General features: G+C 42.1%; 1 protein-coding gene across 1 annotated transcript in view; it reads right to left on the bottom strand.

Annotated features, from left to right (window-relative positions):
• PGM5 (phosphoglucomutase 5) overlaps positions 1–15,451 on the bottom strand; it is a 188,792-nt gene that overhangs the window by 32,255 nt on the left and 141,086 nt on the right. The window contains exon 10 of the mRNA XM_057549000.1: positions 2,973–3,107. Coding sequence (XP_057404983.1) covers positions 2,973–3,107 — 135 coding nt within the window. The remainder of the gene's footprint in view (positions 1–2,972; positions 3,108–15,451) is intronic.

Raw genomic sequence — 15,451 nt, 5'->3', positions numbered from 1 at the left:
TCCATGTGCAAAGTAGAAGAGCCAGATGCTGATAAGCTAGTTAAAGGGAATTCTTGTTAAATAACAGTAATAAGGGAGTCTTCTTGTTAAATAGCTTGTTAGGGTGGGTAAAACATCCAAAAATACCTGTTGAATTAGAATAAGATTATCAATGGAATCTCTATAGGCCAGAGAGGTACTTTTATGGGCTTCTGAGTGCAAGTGGGAGTGTGTGTGTGGGGGGATCTGTTGTCTGCTTTCTGGGCTCTAAGTCAGAACAAGCTAAAAAGGTGGAAGAGGGACTTCCCTGGTGGCGCAGTGGTTAAGAATCCGCCTGCCAATGCAGGGGACACGGGTTCAAGCCCTGGTCCGGGAAGATGCCACATGCCGCACAGCAACTAAGCCCATGCGCCACAACTACTGAGCCTGCGCTCCAGAGCCCATGAGCCACAGCCACTGAGCCCGCGTGCCTAGAGCCCGTGCTCCGCAACAAGAGAAGCCACCGCAATGAGAAGCCTGTGCACCGCAACAAAGAATAGCCCCCGCTCGCAGCAACTAGAGGAAGCCCACGCACAGCAATGAAGACCCAACGCAGCCAAATATAAGTTAATTAATTAATTTAAAAAAATAATAAAAAGGTGGAAGAGGTCTCTGTAGCTGAGAAAGCACCACAAGCTGGTGTTGCCCTGCCAGGCCCTGGACCAATAATAATATTAGCAGCTTGAGCAGAAGACCTTATCTTTGATCTCTGTTAACAGTTAACCGCAGGCTTTTCCTTCCAGGGCTCTTGGAAGGCAGAAGCAGGCGGTCCTGGAAAGCAGTGCTGGAAAGAGGCCCCCCAGTGGTTAAACTTAGATGCCTAGGGACAGTTCAGCAGTAATTGAGACAGGTGGGCCTGTTGAGAGATGCTGCTTCCTTTTCCTTAGGGGTTTAGATGCCTTTTAAAATCTTAGTCTAAATTATATCTTGACTGAAATGTATTACACAGTACGGCTTAAGATGATGAGTCAATGATGTCTGGTCTTTGAACATGGAGTTCTATTTTAATCTAAAATTTTTAGCTAGATCATAAGCTAAATATTCTGAGGCCCACCTAGCTAGGTCCGGCAAAACCCTCACTTAGGATTACAAAGGGAAGGAACGTCAGCAATCAGAAGAAGAGCCCTATCAATGAAGGGATTTCCCAACCATACAAAGTGGCAAACTTTTTAAACCAACAGGATGGGAAATACACAGCAATGGCAACTATAACCAGCATTACTTATGGTTTTTTTTGAAGTATATACTTACCACACAACCTTCTAGCAGCAGGCCTGTGGTGGTTTTCAACTTCAAAGTAAACCTTAACAAAAAGTAGTACCACTTGGCCTTTGGGGACCACCTCAGAGAGAGACTCATATGTGTATAGGGTATTTTTACATGTGTCTAATGGCCTGGACATCATACTTCTGCAGTTAGTGCAAAGGTAAATAAAAATAAGCAAACATCATAACCACTTACCCCGTGCAAATAGGGAAAGGAATGTTGAGGAAAAAATAGCCTCGAATCAAGAGTGAGTCAGAGTTGGTGAGGCCAGGAATATCATTCCTCACCCTGTACGTAGCTCTGGACTTCCGGGCCCTTGCTTTAATCTCACTTCCCGACGTGAGATGTAGAAGAGTTTTATATGGAAAGACAGTGTTCGCCGCCAATTCTTGCATGGTTTGGTACTACCTTGGGTGAAATGTACTCAGTAACAAATTACGTTGGCAGAACGTGGTACATCCCTGCATGGAGAGCCTGGGATCCTGAGAAGGAAAGGCCCAAGTCTCGATGCTGGCTTCGTGCTCTGCCCCTTCACACTCTCAGCGACCCTGACGGCAGGCCTCTCCTTCCCCATCTGGGGCAATTTTACTCCAGATAGGTCCACTGGTTACAGAGTCAGGTGTAAGGTTCTATGGTACCATGTTCATCAAGTTCTTTGAGACCCTCCAAAGGAAGATACCATTAAAAACAAAAACAGACACCACTAAATTACTTACAAAGAAAGATAACCCTCCCCGGTATCTTATTCCATCCATGGCGCAACTTTGGCAAATTATACCTGAAAATTCTGGGCAACTCTACGCTGAGAAGCAGTGAGTTTTTCTTTGCTTCTCTACTTCTCCAAAAAAAAGAAGCATTGCAGATGCAACCAATGGTTTCATCTCAAGGAACCATTTCCTCAAGGACTCTGCTTCAAAACCCAGGCTGAACTAGAGACCAAGGCAGGGAGGGGCAGCTAGCAGTGTAGATGGAAGTGCCCAACATTATAATGGGTACTTTCTGGTATTAAATAATGTTGCCTGGAGCTTTAACAAATACGGGGGTGAGGATATGGTTGTGCTGTTGCTTTTCTAAGTGAGTTTTTTTTTTAAGTGAGTTTTTAATTAGCTCTGTGCTGACAACTTGAGGGGGCTCTGCCATACCCAGACCAGCCCAGCTGTGTCAGTGTCCTCCCTTCACTTTAAATTCAGACCAGCCGTGGCCCCTCCTCTCACAGTGGGCCATGCAGCAACCTCAGAGAGGAAGCCCAGGGTAGCATCTATAGTGGCACCTCACGGACATGGTCCAACCCAGAGTTTCCCGAACACTTGGGAACCCATCATTTACATGAGTATAGACAAGGCTCTGAAGAGTTTGACCCGCTTGACTCTCATTCAAAATTTCCTTAACTGGTCTATACAAGGTGCCTCTCTTGAGGTTACCACAATCAACAAACTGCAGAACAGTCAAGAGAGGCAAGTGGTCTCGAAAATGCTGGTCTAAACTCATAGATGCTTGAGAGCAATTTTTCTGTTTCAAACACTGCAATAAATGAGTTAAATCTGCTTAGAGTCACTCGCAGTTTGTCCTTGATAGCTGGAGCTATCAATACACCTCTCTAGAAAGTAAAATCACCCCCACTAAAGCTCCTTAAGTTTTCCAGGAGCAGTAAGACACACAGTGCTGAGAGCACAGCTCCGTTCAGGTACCTGGGGCTCCTGGTCATGACCACTGGGATCCCTCTCATAGCTTTCTGCATACAGTCTGATGGTGGCCCGCACACCACTGGAGGAACTGAGCCGGAAGATGAGCCGAGATGCATCTGAGAAAATGATCCTCAGGCCCTAAGAGCAAGAATATCAAAGGATGGATCAGCGAACAAATGAATACACAGCTAAAAATGACAAATACCGACCTTGGAGATTAGTGTATTCTTATCATCCAAAGATGCTCAGCATTGTGACAATTTATAATTGGCTCTCTACACTCACCAAACAGGACAGTGAGGTAAACCCAGAAGCTACTTAAGGTTATCTATTTGTCTCTATTCTATTTCTGTTGCCTTCTGGTTCATGTTGGGGGAGGGTTAGGAGCAAAACTATGAACAGATGCTCAAGTTCCCTTGGTCTGGTGATGTGGAAATTAGAAAGCAGTAAAGGTAACAAGGATGGGGTGATATTTAATAAATGTCCCTGGGGTAATACCTAGGAATAAACCTACATAAGGAGACAAAAGACCTGTATGCAGAAAACTGTAAGACAGGGGCTTCCCTGGTGGCGCAGTGGTTGAGAATCTGCCTGCCAATGCAGGGGACATGGGTTCGAGCCCTGGTCTGGGAAGATCCCACATGCCGCGGAACAGCTGGGCCCGTGAGCCACAATTACTGAGCCTGCACGTCTGGAGCCTGTGCTCCGCAACAAGAGAGGCCGCAATAGTGAGAGGCCCGCGCACTCCGATGAAGAGTGGCCCCCGCTTGCCACAACTAGAGAAAGCCCTCGCACAGAAACGAAGACCCAACACAGCCATAAATAAAGAAATAAAATAATAAAATAAATAAATGAAGCATGACACAAATTAAGCAATGTGAATACCATCAAGCTTTAAAAAAAAAAAAGAAATGAAATAACGAATAACTACTCTTAAAAAAAAAAAGAAAACTGTAAGACAATGATGAAAGAAATGAAAGATGATACAAACAGATGGAGAGATATACTATGCTCTTGGATTAGAAGAATCAACATTGTGAAAATGACTATACTACCCAAAGCAATCTACAAATTCAATGCAATCCCTATCAAACTACCACTGGCATTTTTCACAGAACTAGAACAAAAAGTTTCACAATTTGTATGGAAACACAAAAGATCCCAAATAGCCAAAGCAATCTTGAGAAAGAAAAAAGGAGCTGGAGGAATCAGGCTCCTGGACTTCAAACTATACTACAAAGCCACAGTAATCAAGACAGTGTGGTACTGGCACAAAAACAGAAATATAGATCAATGGAACAGGATAGAAAGCCCAGAGATAAACCCACGCACATATGGTCACCTTATCTTTGACAAAGGAGGCAAGAATATACAATGGAGAAAAGACAGCCTCTTCAATCAGTGGTGCTGGGAAAACTGGACAGCTACATGTAAAAGAATGAAATTAGAACACTCCCTAACACCATACACAAAAATAAACTCAAAATGGATTAAAGACCTAAAGGTAAGGCCAGACACTATAAAACTCTTAGAGGAAAACATAGGCAGAACACTATGACATAAATCACAGCAAGATCCTTTTTGACACACCTCCTAGAGAAATGGAAATAAAAACAAAAATAAACAAATGGGACTTAATGAAACTTAAAAGCTTTTGCACAGCTAAGGAAACCATAAACAAGATGAAAAGACAACCCTCAGAATGGAAGAAAATATTTGCAAATGAAGCAGCTGACAAAGGATTAATCTCCAAAATATACAAGCAGCTCATGCAGCTCAATAGCAAAAAACAGATAACCCAATCCAGAAATGGGCAGAAGACCTAAATAGACATTTCTCCAAAGAAGATTGCCAAAAAACACATGAAAGGATGCTCAACATCACTAATCATTAGAGAAATGCAAATCAAACCTACAATGAGGTATCACCTCACACCAGTCAGAATGACCATCATCAAAAAATCTACGAACAATAAATGCTGGAGAGGGTGTGGAGAAAAGGGAACCCTCTTGCACTGTTGGTGGGAATGTAAATTCATAGAGCCGCTATGGAGACAGTATGGAGGTTCCCTAAGAAACTAAAAATAGAACTACCATATGACCCAGCAATCCCACTACTGGGCATATACCCTGAGAAAACCATAATTCAAAAAGAGTCATGTACCACAATGTTCACTGCAGCACTCTTTACAATAGCCAGGACATGGCAGCAACCTAAGTGTCCATCGACAGACGAATGGATAAAGAAGTTGTGGCACATATATACAATGGAATATTACTCAGCCATAAAAAGAAACGAAATTGAGTTATTTGTAGTGAGCTGGATGGACCTAGAGTCTGTCATATGGAGTGAAGTTAAGTCAGAAGGAGAAAAACAAATACCATATACTAACACATATATATGGAATCTCAAAAAAAAAATTGGTTCTGATGAACCTAGGGGCAGGACAGGAATAAAGATGCAGACGTAGAGAATGGACTTGAGGACACGGGGAGGGAGAAGGGTAAGCTGGGAGGAAGTGAGAGAGTGGCATGGACATATATACACTACCAAATGTAAAATAGAAAGCTAGTGGGAAGCAGCAGCATAGCACAGGGAGATCAGCTCGGTGCTTTGCAACCACCTAGAGGGGTGGGATAGGGAGGGTGGGAGGGAGATGTAAGAGGGAAGGGATATGGGGATATACATGTGCATACAGCTGATTCACTTTGTTATACAGCAGAAACTAACACAACATTGTAAAGCAATTATACTCCAATAAAGATGTTAAAAAAATAAATTAAATAAATGTCCCTGGGGCCAAATTTTGTCCCTTATGAACCTGCTGGATGCAGTCAGGTAGGCAATTTATCTATGACAGTATGACAAATTACCCGTGTTAAAGCTACCCCCACGTGACGTTAGACTTTGCTTTAAGTTCCTCTCTGTTTCTGTCCTCATTCCCACATTCCTCTGGTAGCCATGGAAGCCTACAATGAAATGCTCAGGACTGGAGCATCTGCCGGGTTCTGAGGGTTTCTGTGTACGTCCTCATCCTCTTGGTTCTCTCCTTCCTTCCTACTGGTAAGACCTGGCCACCAGGGTGGGGTCGGGGCAGAGCTGTGGCAGCACCTCACACTGCTGCCCAGGATTTGATTTTTGGCTCGGAACATCACTATTCTCTATGCATCTCTTCTCATTAGTGGCAGCGACATTTTAAAAAGTATGACTGTGAGATCATGTTGTGACTTCTGTTGAAGGAAATTGGTTTTCTTAAGGCAACTGTTAAAGTTATTGTTATAAATAAGCATACTGGCAGGGGCCAGAAGAAAGAGAGCCGGGAACAAAATAATATGTCTGGTCACTTGTTACTTCTGAAAAAGTAGAAGTCTCAGGCAACTCTGATACCAGTCATTTTGCCTAAGAAATTTACCCTGGAAATGTCTCTGGCCTCAAATCCTGCTTGTTAAGAATAGCATTATTAAAAATATTCATACATGCCACGTGAACCTGATCGCTAATCTCTTACCCCCTCCCCCATCTGGTGATATCTGCTGGGAAACACTATGATTCCATCTGTGGGGTTTTCTGCTTTTTAAGTTGTGTAGGCATAGTTTGTTCCAATCCCCAAACAAAAAGCTTAGTCTCTTTTGGAGGGTTCAATGTCTGCCACAATTTGTGTAATAAAAAGGAGCCATGTCCTTTCCTGGCAGCCCATCACTCTGTGACACTAGCTATGCAAACAGGTTGATTTTGTCTGGGGTTCATTCATTAGGCACACATTTTACAGCAACCCTTAGGGATCTGGTATGGGGCTAAGCCCTGGGTATATGAAGATAAAGACAGTATTTGCTCTCCATAAGCCTGAAATATTCTATCACAATGAGCAAAATTATTTTCTTAACCACCTTATGCTGCTGGAGAAGTGAATAGTTAGGAAATTCTCAATAGAGCAAACAAACCAATTCCCTGCTATCCAGAAAGTATGGTAAACCAAATTCTGTTCAGACTGACAACGAAGCCCCAAAGGTTGGTTCCACCATTGTATTCACAGCCATGTTTTTACAGACTTCAAGGCCGAAGCCCTAAAGCACCTGTTGTTGCAGATACTAAATCACTTGAAGCCACCTCTTCTGAGGACTTCCCAGACTTAACCCTTTAAAGTAGCTCCATTACACGATTAACTTCCCAGATTAGTTTATGGCCAGTGGGGGGTACTTAAGAATTCAGGCCATGATAAACCCTCAACATGTATTATCTGCTCATAGCTAAGCCCCTTTTACAGTGAAATCATGTTTTGTTTTGTTTTGTTTTTTCACTAAGTGTAGCCGTATCTTTGGCTGTACTCATGGAAGGTTGGTTAGAATCTGTATCGGGTAGCCTGGAATAGATTTTGCACTTGAAAAGATGATAAGGGAGTGAACAGCACACATCAGCCTGCTGGAAATAATCCAGTGTCTTCTCTCTTTCCTAAGGAACCATGAGATCTTAATAGAGAATCCATGTTGCTTTGTGAGACCTCCCAGTGAAGAGCATAACAATTCTCCTTCTCCACATGGAACAAAAAATGTTTAGACCCAGCCCAGCTCTGTGCTGCAACGACCCTAGTTCCATGTCTGCTGAGCGTCACTTGGATGTGTGAATAGTTGTACTGGATTGCTTTGGGGTCTGCATGTTGTTCCAATGAGCTTAATGAATTTGTAACCTCAACATGCACCATGTTCTCTCCAGCATGTATCATCACCTGCTATCAACTAAATAATAAGGCCAAAGTCACCACTGACCAAGACTTGCCAAGTTTTGAAATGTTCCATAATTCCAACAAAAGAATACCAATAATATACTTGGCTTTAGAAAATTTTTTAGGTTAAACCAGGGGTTGGCAATATAGTTTGTCAGCCAAATTTGACCTGCCACCTGTTTTTATAAATCAGGTTTTACTGGAACACAGACATGCCCGTTCACGTATGTGTTGTCTGTGGCTGCTTTTGTGTTACAACTGCAGCACTGAATTGTTATGACAGAGATCGTCTGGCCCACAAGGGCTAAAATATTTACTATCTGGCCCTTTTCAGAAAAAGTTTGCTGACCCCTGGTAAAAACTATTCCATTATCCACAACATGGAACACTTACCCTTCAACTCTACCCCAGAAAATGAAAAATATAACCATATGCCTATGGAAATCCCAGTAGAGAGAAACTATGAAGACTGTTATAAGGGTGTCCCCCAGGCTCTGCACCTTCCAGTCATAGGTTCATCTGGACATATATTTGGCCCAAATCAACTTACTTCTGATCACCTACTCATGATAGAAATAGATTTATTAAATCGCATTTTAGTTTTATATCCTCACTTTTATTGCAGGGTCTGCAAGGCACTGTTATAAAATCCATTTTTTGCAGTCACTATAGGAGACTGTATGAAGCTCCACATTAGACATCTCCTCAAGAGCCAAGTTGTTAGGAAAGCCTTTCCTTCCCTGAGGAACTGGTATTTTGTTTTCTTTCTGACAACAAGAACTTTATAACTAACCATAGTTTCCTTTTTAATATGGCTGCCAGGACACTTAATGCCAAATTTGAGGTTCAGCCCAAGTGGATTCTTATGACTTGCATAATTTAAAATTTTTCTTCTTCTGTTCTTGACTCTCTACTCTTATTTATATTTTCCCTAGTCTTGATTTCTGTTTCTTATTTATATTCTAACAACTTCATTATGTGTGTTTGCTGCCACAATCCTCTTGAAGAAACAAGGCCCAGTGCAAATGTATAAAATAAGTTGCCTTTACACTCTTAACCCTAAAGTGTTGGAATCACTGAATTATGTCGTTGGGTCCTTCATTAGCTGATAAGCTCTGGGAGGGAAAACTCTTACGTTCCTTGTTCACCATTTATTGATACAGCCTAGGACAAGCCTGGTACACAGTAGGCCCTCCATAGACACTTGTTGAATGAATGTCATTACATGTCCAACAGCTGGTGTGAGTATCACTGGAAGGTCTCCTTCCACATACCACAAGGCCAAATGGAAACACACTCATATTCTTCACTAATGAACTGGGGCTACATATTCACCTTGAAGGGTAATTGTGAAAGATACTATGTCTACTCATACTTCATTTTTAGGGCAAGGGTCGGTTTTAGCTAAAAACAGTGGAGTTGAACCATGGTAAGTTCCTGTCCCCAGCTGTGTGATCTTGGACAAATCATTAGCTAGCCTATTAATTGCAAAATTTACTGCACACTGAAATCAGCTAGGGGTCTTTAAAAAAACCGTGGTACCTGGCTCTCACTCCAGACACTGTGATTTAATTTGTATGGGGTGTGACTTGGGCACTGGGATTGTAAAAGCTCTCCAGGTGATTCTGATGTGTAGCCAAATGTGGACAGCACTGTCGTAGCTTTTTTTTTCTAGGTCACCTCCCTCATGTACCGAGTGACTGACTATACCACATGTCAGTCTTAAGGAAGGTACCTTTAAGATCTGAGGTTTCTTGCATATACTACCATCAGACTGGGATCTTAGGAGGCCATAACACAGGGGCCTAATAAAACATCATGTTGCTGCTGAGTCCTGAAAGCCTCCTCCTAGCGCCTTGTCAGCAGCAGAACCACTAGAAGCATCTCCTCTTGAGCATCTGACATTAATTGCTTCTAGCACAATCTCCTAAGGAATTCCTGAAGCAACAGTGAAGGAATCCATGATACCACCGTAACCATAGCAGCTATAGGAGTGGGAATTTCCAGGATGACACAACAGCCCCAAGCTCAAAGAAGGGAAAAAGATGCCCTCCTCCATTAGAAGATAATGTTAAGTATGGGGTGGGGTATACAAAGGGCACTGCACTTCCAGCCCAGGGGAAACCCTTTGAGTGGCCATAGCTATATGCCTCAGTGACCAGGGTGGGGTTTTGCCCACCTTAGCTCTGTCCCAATGAGAAAGAATTGTCAAAGAACTGCTCCACACAAAAATCCTGCAATCTGCTTCCAGTTGTCTCTGTAGCATTTCTTTTCCTCCCCAGATTTGCCCCCTCTTTGGTTTGCCGTTTGTGGAGTTTGGAAACGATATAGGAATAACTAGAGAACTGGGCTAAAATTCTGGCTTGGCTTGTTAGCTGGCGGTCTTGAGTAAGTCATTTAAGCTCTCTAAGCCTTAGTTTCCTAAAAAGCGGATGAAAAATAATACACCCTGGCTTACTGGGTTGTTGTGAGCATCAGATCAGAAAATGTACGTGAAAAGTGCTTTGAAAATTATAAATCACTATATAAACAGAATTATTTTTCTTATGTTAAAGCTTTTAGTGAAAATGGTGCTATGCTCTAATTTGTCTAACTTTCCAGATTTTGCAAAAGATTGCTATATAAAGCCTAAATGGCGATGGTTTGTGGTGCAACGCTACATACTTATTTTTAAATTAGGCAGAATTAAGATTAATTTCATTTTTAAAACTTTGCCATGTCCTCTGAAATCACTACTAAACACAAAGATCTGTTACCATTTATCTTCTCCGTATCTCCCACTGAACTGGCTTCCTGGCAATAAAATTCTCTTTCCTGGCTGGTCAATTTACAACCTTAAGGTCTTGAAAGGAGGACCTTAGGGTCATCCAGACCATCTCCTCCTTTTACTGAAAAGAACAGGGAAGTCAGAAAACCTGCTCAAGGTAACACAACCAGTAAATGGAGGAGCCAGGGTTTCGGCCTACGTCTTCTCACTGCAGGCTTATAATTTTAGGTTGAACCATATGAAACCTCTGACAGCCATACACTGCTTCTCATGTGAAATATTTGAACAATATCTCATATGTTGTGTATGGTCCTGCAAACTGGCACAGAGCCTTTTGTAGAGTAGGTATCTGATAAACGTTTGATAAATGAATCTTGGGTTGTTTTTTTTTTTTCTTTTTTTTTTTTTAAGCCCTTGTGTAAATCAACGCGGGGAAATCTGCAAGTTGCTAAGTACAAGCAGAGCTGCCAGATGTGAGTTTGGAGACTATAGGACATGTTGCAGCCAGGCGGGGAAGGAGGAACTGTACATTACCAACAGTTATTTGGCAGCATCTGACCTAGTTGAATACCGGCTTAGGAAGAGTTCCAGGGGAAAACAGCATATGGCCCTGAAATCTGGTACAATGTCGCATATACAGTCAGTTGGCCACCCCAGGCATATGAACCTGGAGACGGGACAGGCTTGGAAGAGAGAGACTCTGTGAGATTAACTCAGATGTTATCTCCCACAGGAAATCCCAACGATTTATCTGGAACGCTTCAAGGTGAAAATATCGCTGTGTAACATCTGAACCATATTTTGTAGAAGAAAGCATGCAGCTTATAAAGCAGAAGATTTGGATTGGACAGACATTTCTTGCCACGAAAAAAATTACCTAGAATTACCCCATTTTTCTTTGTTGAAGTCATAGAGTTAGCTGTGAGCATGAGTTCACAAGTGGCCGAGCTGGCTAGTCCGTACCATGCCCTCACATAAATTACAAGCAATGCCCTCTCTGGGTGGACAAATTACAGAAGAGCATCTTTCCTCTTGGCTGGTCTGGATTTCAGCTTCTCCTCCAGCATTAGGCCCGTGCCTTTGTGCAGTGCACTGACTACACAGCCATACCCAGCTGCCCTACCCTTGGGAGCAATTCTCATCTAGCCTTTTTTACAACCAACCAGCACTCTTGGGACCCAACAATTGCAGATAATTATCTGGGGAAATCAAGGTCAAATGGCTTCTTAAGTGCACTTTTACAACACACATCCAGCAAAAAAAACCACATTAGGTGATGAGAAGTGAAGTGGGAAGTGCAGACATAAACTAGTCCTCATCCAGATTCCAACTATCAAGTCTGGAACAATGGAACTAGATCACACATGTTCCATTTCCCTGTGTCTTTGGCCAAAATGGCTGCTGATGCCTGTTCACTCAACACCAGGCCCGGTTCTGGGATATTTTGGATTCAGACATACTTTACCCAGACAACAGGCGTAGTTTCCTCCCTCAGTTCCTGTGATAGTTTGCAGCTTTTTCCTTTAATATTTATGTTTCCTGGTGATGGCTGCCCTCCTAACTACACAGACATTAGTATTTCAGTAGGAAGTAACTGGGATGCCATTCCAGAATGCTTAGATTCTTACCACACATCTTAGCAGGATTCTACTGCCAACATTTTAGAAGATAGCCCTAAAGCAATCAGTTATGTCAGGAGAAGGTAATTCATTATAGCAAAACTCCAACAAATCAGAAGCAGGGGAGTCAGAACTTCCCAACTAACCAAAAACAGTGTCTACCTCTCTCTGTTTCCAAATCAGCCAACGGGTCATTACAAAGCACTGAAAATATGTTTGGTCCTTGGAAGGCAAATAGGCAAAATCATAGGAAAAGTAGCCATTAGGAAAATTTTTTTTAATCCATAGTTTTCAAGGTAAGAGGCCCAACTGTCTCTATTTCCCACAACTACAGTGTTGTAGAATGAGCACTGGAGTTGAGAATCATAAACACAGCTATTGTAACATCCCATGGGGAACGTGATTGCCCATAGGAAACCCAGCTCTTTCTCTGGAAAGCTAAACAACTGTATAAGTACATATGATGGAAGAAAAGCATGTAGTCTGATAAGACAGTTTTGCCGGAGCCAGCTTCCAACCACTCTTCAGGACCCAGCTTACGTATCATCTCCCCATGGAGAGCTTTCCAGAGCCCTAGTCTAGGTTTGTTCCTTCTGCTATGCACTTCCAAATAAGTGATTTCTCTGTAATATTGTTAAACAAACTCTGTAGTCATTACAAGTTTAATGTCAGTCTGCCTTCCCTGCTAGCCTGTCCTGTGTGCTGTTTTATCCTCAATGCCCAGGAAGCTGACTGCATGTGGTAGGTGTTTGGAAAATAGTCATTAAATGGATGCAGACATGAATGAATCAAACTTCTACTACCTTCACCATGTTGTACTAAGGTGGGAAAGGAAGGTGTATTTATTAAGGGAAATTTTTTTAGACATCACAACTTGCAACGTAAAAAGGATTTTTTAACCCAGGTTTGATCACAGTATACATTTAACGATTACACCTCACTCCCTAAACATTTCTGTTACTCAACACAGGAGGACTGTGAATAGGTATTAACATTCAGATTTAGCTAAATTCCGTAGGTGGGATAACCAGTCTGACTGAAGTGATTTCTTAAATTCTACTTCTAGATGCCCAAAGCACACTCTAGCAAATGGCATATTATAGGACAAGGATTGTTAATATGACAGTCTCTCAGTTGGTTCATTGATTGTAATGTAATAAAAGTTGAAGCTTGAAGTTAAAGGATGACCAGTTAACTCTGAGTAGAGAGCCCCTCTGGGGCCCCAGATTTTCCAGCTAAGACTGTTCAGTTGCCTTCACGTGAGGCCACCAGAGACGAGGCCTCAGTAAACTTCTCTATATCTGTTGACCAGGAGTTGGCAACACCACAGTATATATTGAAGCACCACATGTCAGACTGAAATGTGATTTCAAGATTGCCAATTCACTTTCTTTATTATTTCTAAATACCAAAATTAAGAGGTACAGACACCTTCTTGTATATTAAAATAACAACACTAAAAGCAAACTGACTTCAGAATCAGTCTTCAAAGTGTGCTTTTTCTCTGAACTAATTTCAAATGGTTCTCTTTTCCAGGTTAAGGACAACATCAAAATATTTCCACACAGCCTGCATAACTTGAAGAGGTATTAATAAGCTCAAAGTCAGTCTGACATAATCAAATTGGATTTGGTTTTCCACATCAGCTAACTGGTATGCATTTATTTACATCAGTTTTTTTTTTTTTTTAATATCAGCTGAACTTTTACTTGCAAATGACTTCAGCACTCATAGAATTTAATGATTTTTGATCTTGTTAAATAGAAATAAAGGAGTTGGATGAGACATAAAGAGAGACTTGTTTGGTTAAATATTGCTCCTGAAGTATCAAGGTTTCTCATTTCAAAGCTAATTTTCAAAATACAGGTCATAGTTCTGGACTGATACCCACCCTGGTGGCAATACGCCATCACTCAGTGCTGGTACCATTTGTAAAGCTGTCTTTCTTTCACAGCACCGGTATTGGAGCATCCCTTCTCCCAAAGCCGGGAGAGTCTCATAGTCAGGGCTAGAAGGATGAGATGGGGAGGACAACACTAAGAGATAATCTGGGTATCGATAATGTTCCCTGGGAAAGTGATAGTTGAGGGAAGAGAGAGCGCACCAAGCACTATGGAAAATCTTGATATTTGCACAGTGAATCCATCCTTGAGGAAAGACTGGGCCACCCTTCATGCCTTAAGGAGCCGTCTAACCTTTCCTCATCTCTCCCATCTCTTTATAAGGCATAAATCAAGAACCTCTTAAATTAGTAAGCAGTTTGATCCAACTGCTCCCCTACTCTCACAATAGCTACTGGCTATTTTTCCCACTCGTATTTGAAGAAACCATCATCATTCATTCATGTGACTAGATTTGACCAGAAAATAACAAGTGACATATCCTCATGGGACCACAGAAGGACGAGCTGCAATTGTTGAGCCACGCCTCTCAATTGCTATTTCTAAATCAGAGCCTCTCTTGGGTTCTGTTTAATGGAAGGCACACATCAACTTTTCTCCTGGCATCCAAGGTCACAAAAATATCAGACACTTGGAGGCAGCCATAGTAAATTCCACGAGACCCGACAGGCCACAGTGAGGCCAGTGAGGTCCCTGGGAATTCACATCAGGGGATGAGTACTTCAGGGGGTTCCTTCTTGCTCTTTGAATGACCTCCACAGGATCTCACAGGCAGGATAGATTTTGCTGAACATTTCCACAGGAGTGGAGTGGATGGTGGGTGGGGGTGGGAGGGATGGCTTATCACCAGAACAGGATTTTCATTTCATTTTGGATGGAGAAGCATTTCTTCTTTATCTCTAGAGATACATGTAAAACAGCTTTTTTTCTTCCCACGGTCTGTTTCCTGATTCTGACCTCAAATCAAGGACAAAAAGGGGACAGAGCTGCCTTAAAAAACCTTTTTCTTTCTGAAGCAAAATGTATGTGTGATGGAGGGTGGGGGACCGTGGGGGGAGGCAGAGAAACGTGAGTTTGAATCAATTCACAGATAGCTCAAAAACTGACGGGGCCTTCCCGTATCTTCGCGTGACACCTTGCAAAGTTGTTGTTGTATGCTCTTCCCCACTGCTTTGCTTATCATTTATGGTTCATTAAATGCCAAAATCTTTCTTTCCCAAGGATGCTCTTTTAACATAACTTATTTTAGTTAACCAGTTATTAATGTTTATTAGGTACTAGGACTTTATATATATTATCTGATTGAATTCTCCCAATGGCCGTATGAGTTAGCCACAATTACTATTCCTATTTCCACAAACAGGAGAGAAAGGCACAGGGAGGTTGAGTAACTTGCCTAAGATCACCCAGCCAGGAGGTGGCAGAGCCGAAGCTCAAATCCAAGAGTATCTGACTTTAAGACTATACACTTAAAT

This window comes from Balaenoptera acutorostrata, chromosome 6 (genome assembly GCF_949987535.1).
Source record: "Balaenoptera acutorostrata chromosome 6, mBalAcu1.1, whole genome shotgun sequence".
Taxonomy (NCBI): Eukaryota; Metazoa; Chordata; class Mammalia; order Artiodactyla; family Balaenopteridae; genus Balaenoptera; species Balaenoptera acutorostrata.
This window is presented reverse-complemented; position numbering and strand designations above follow the sequence as displayed.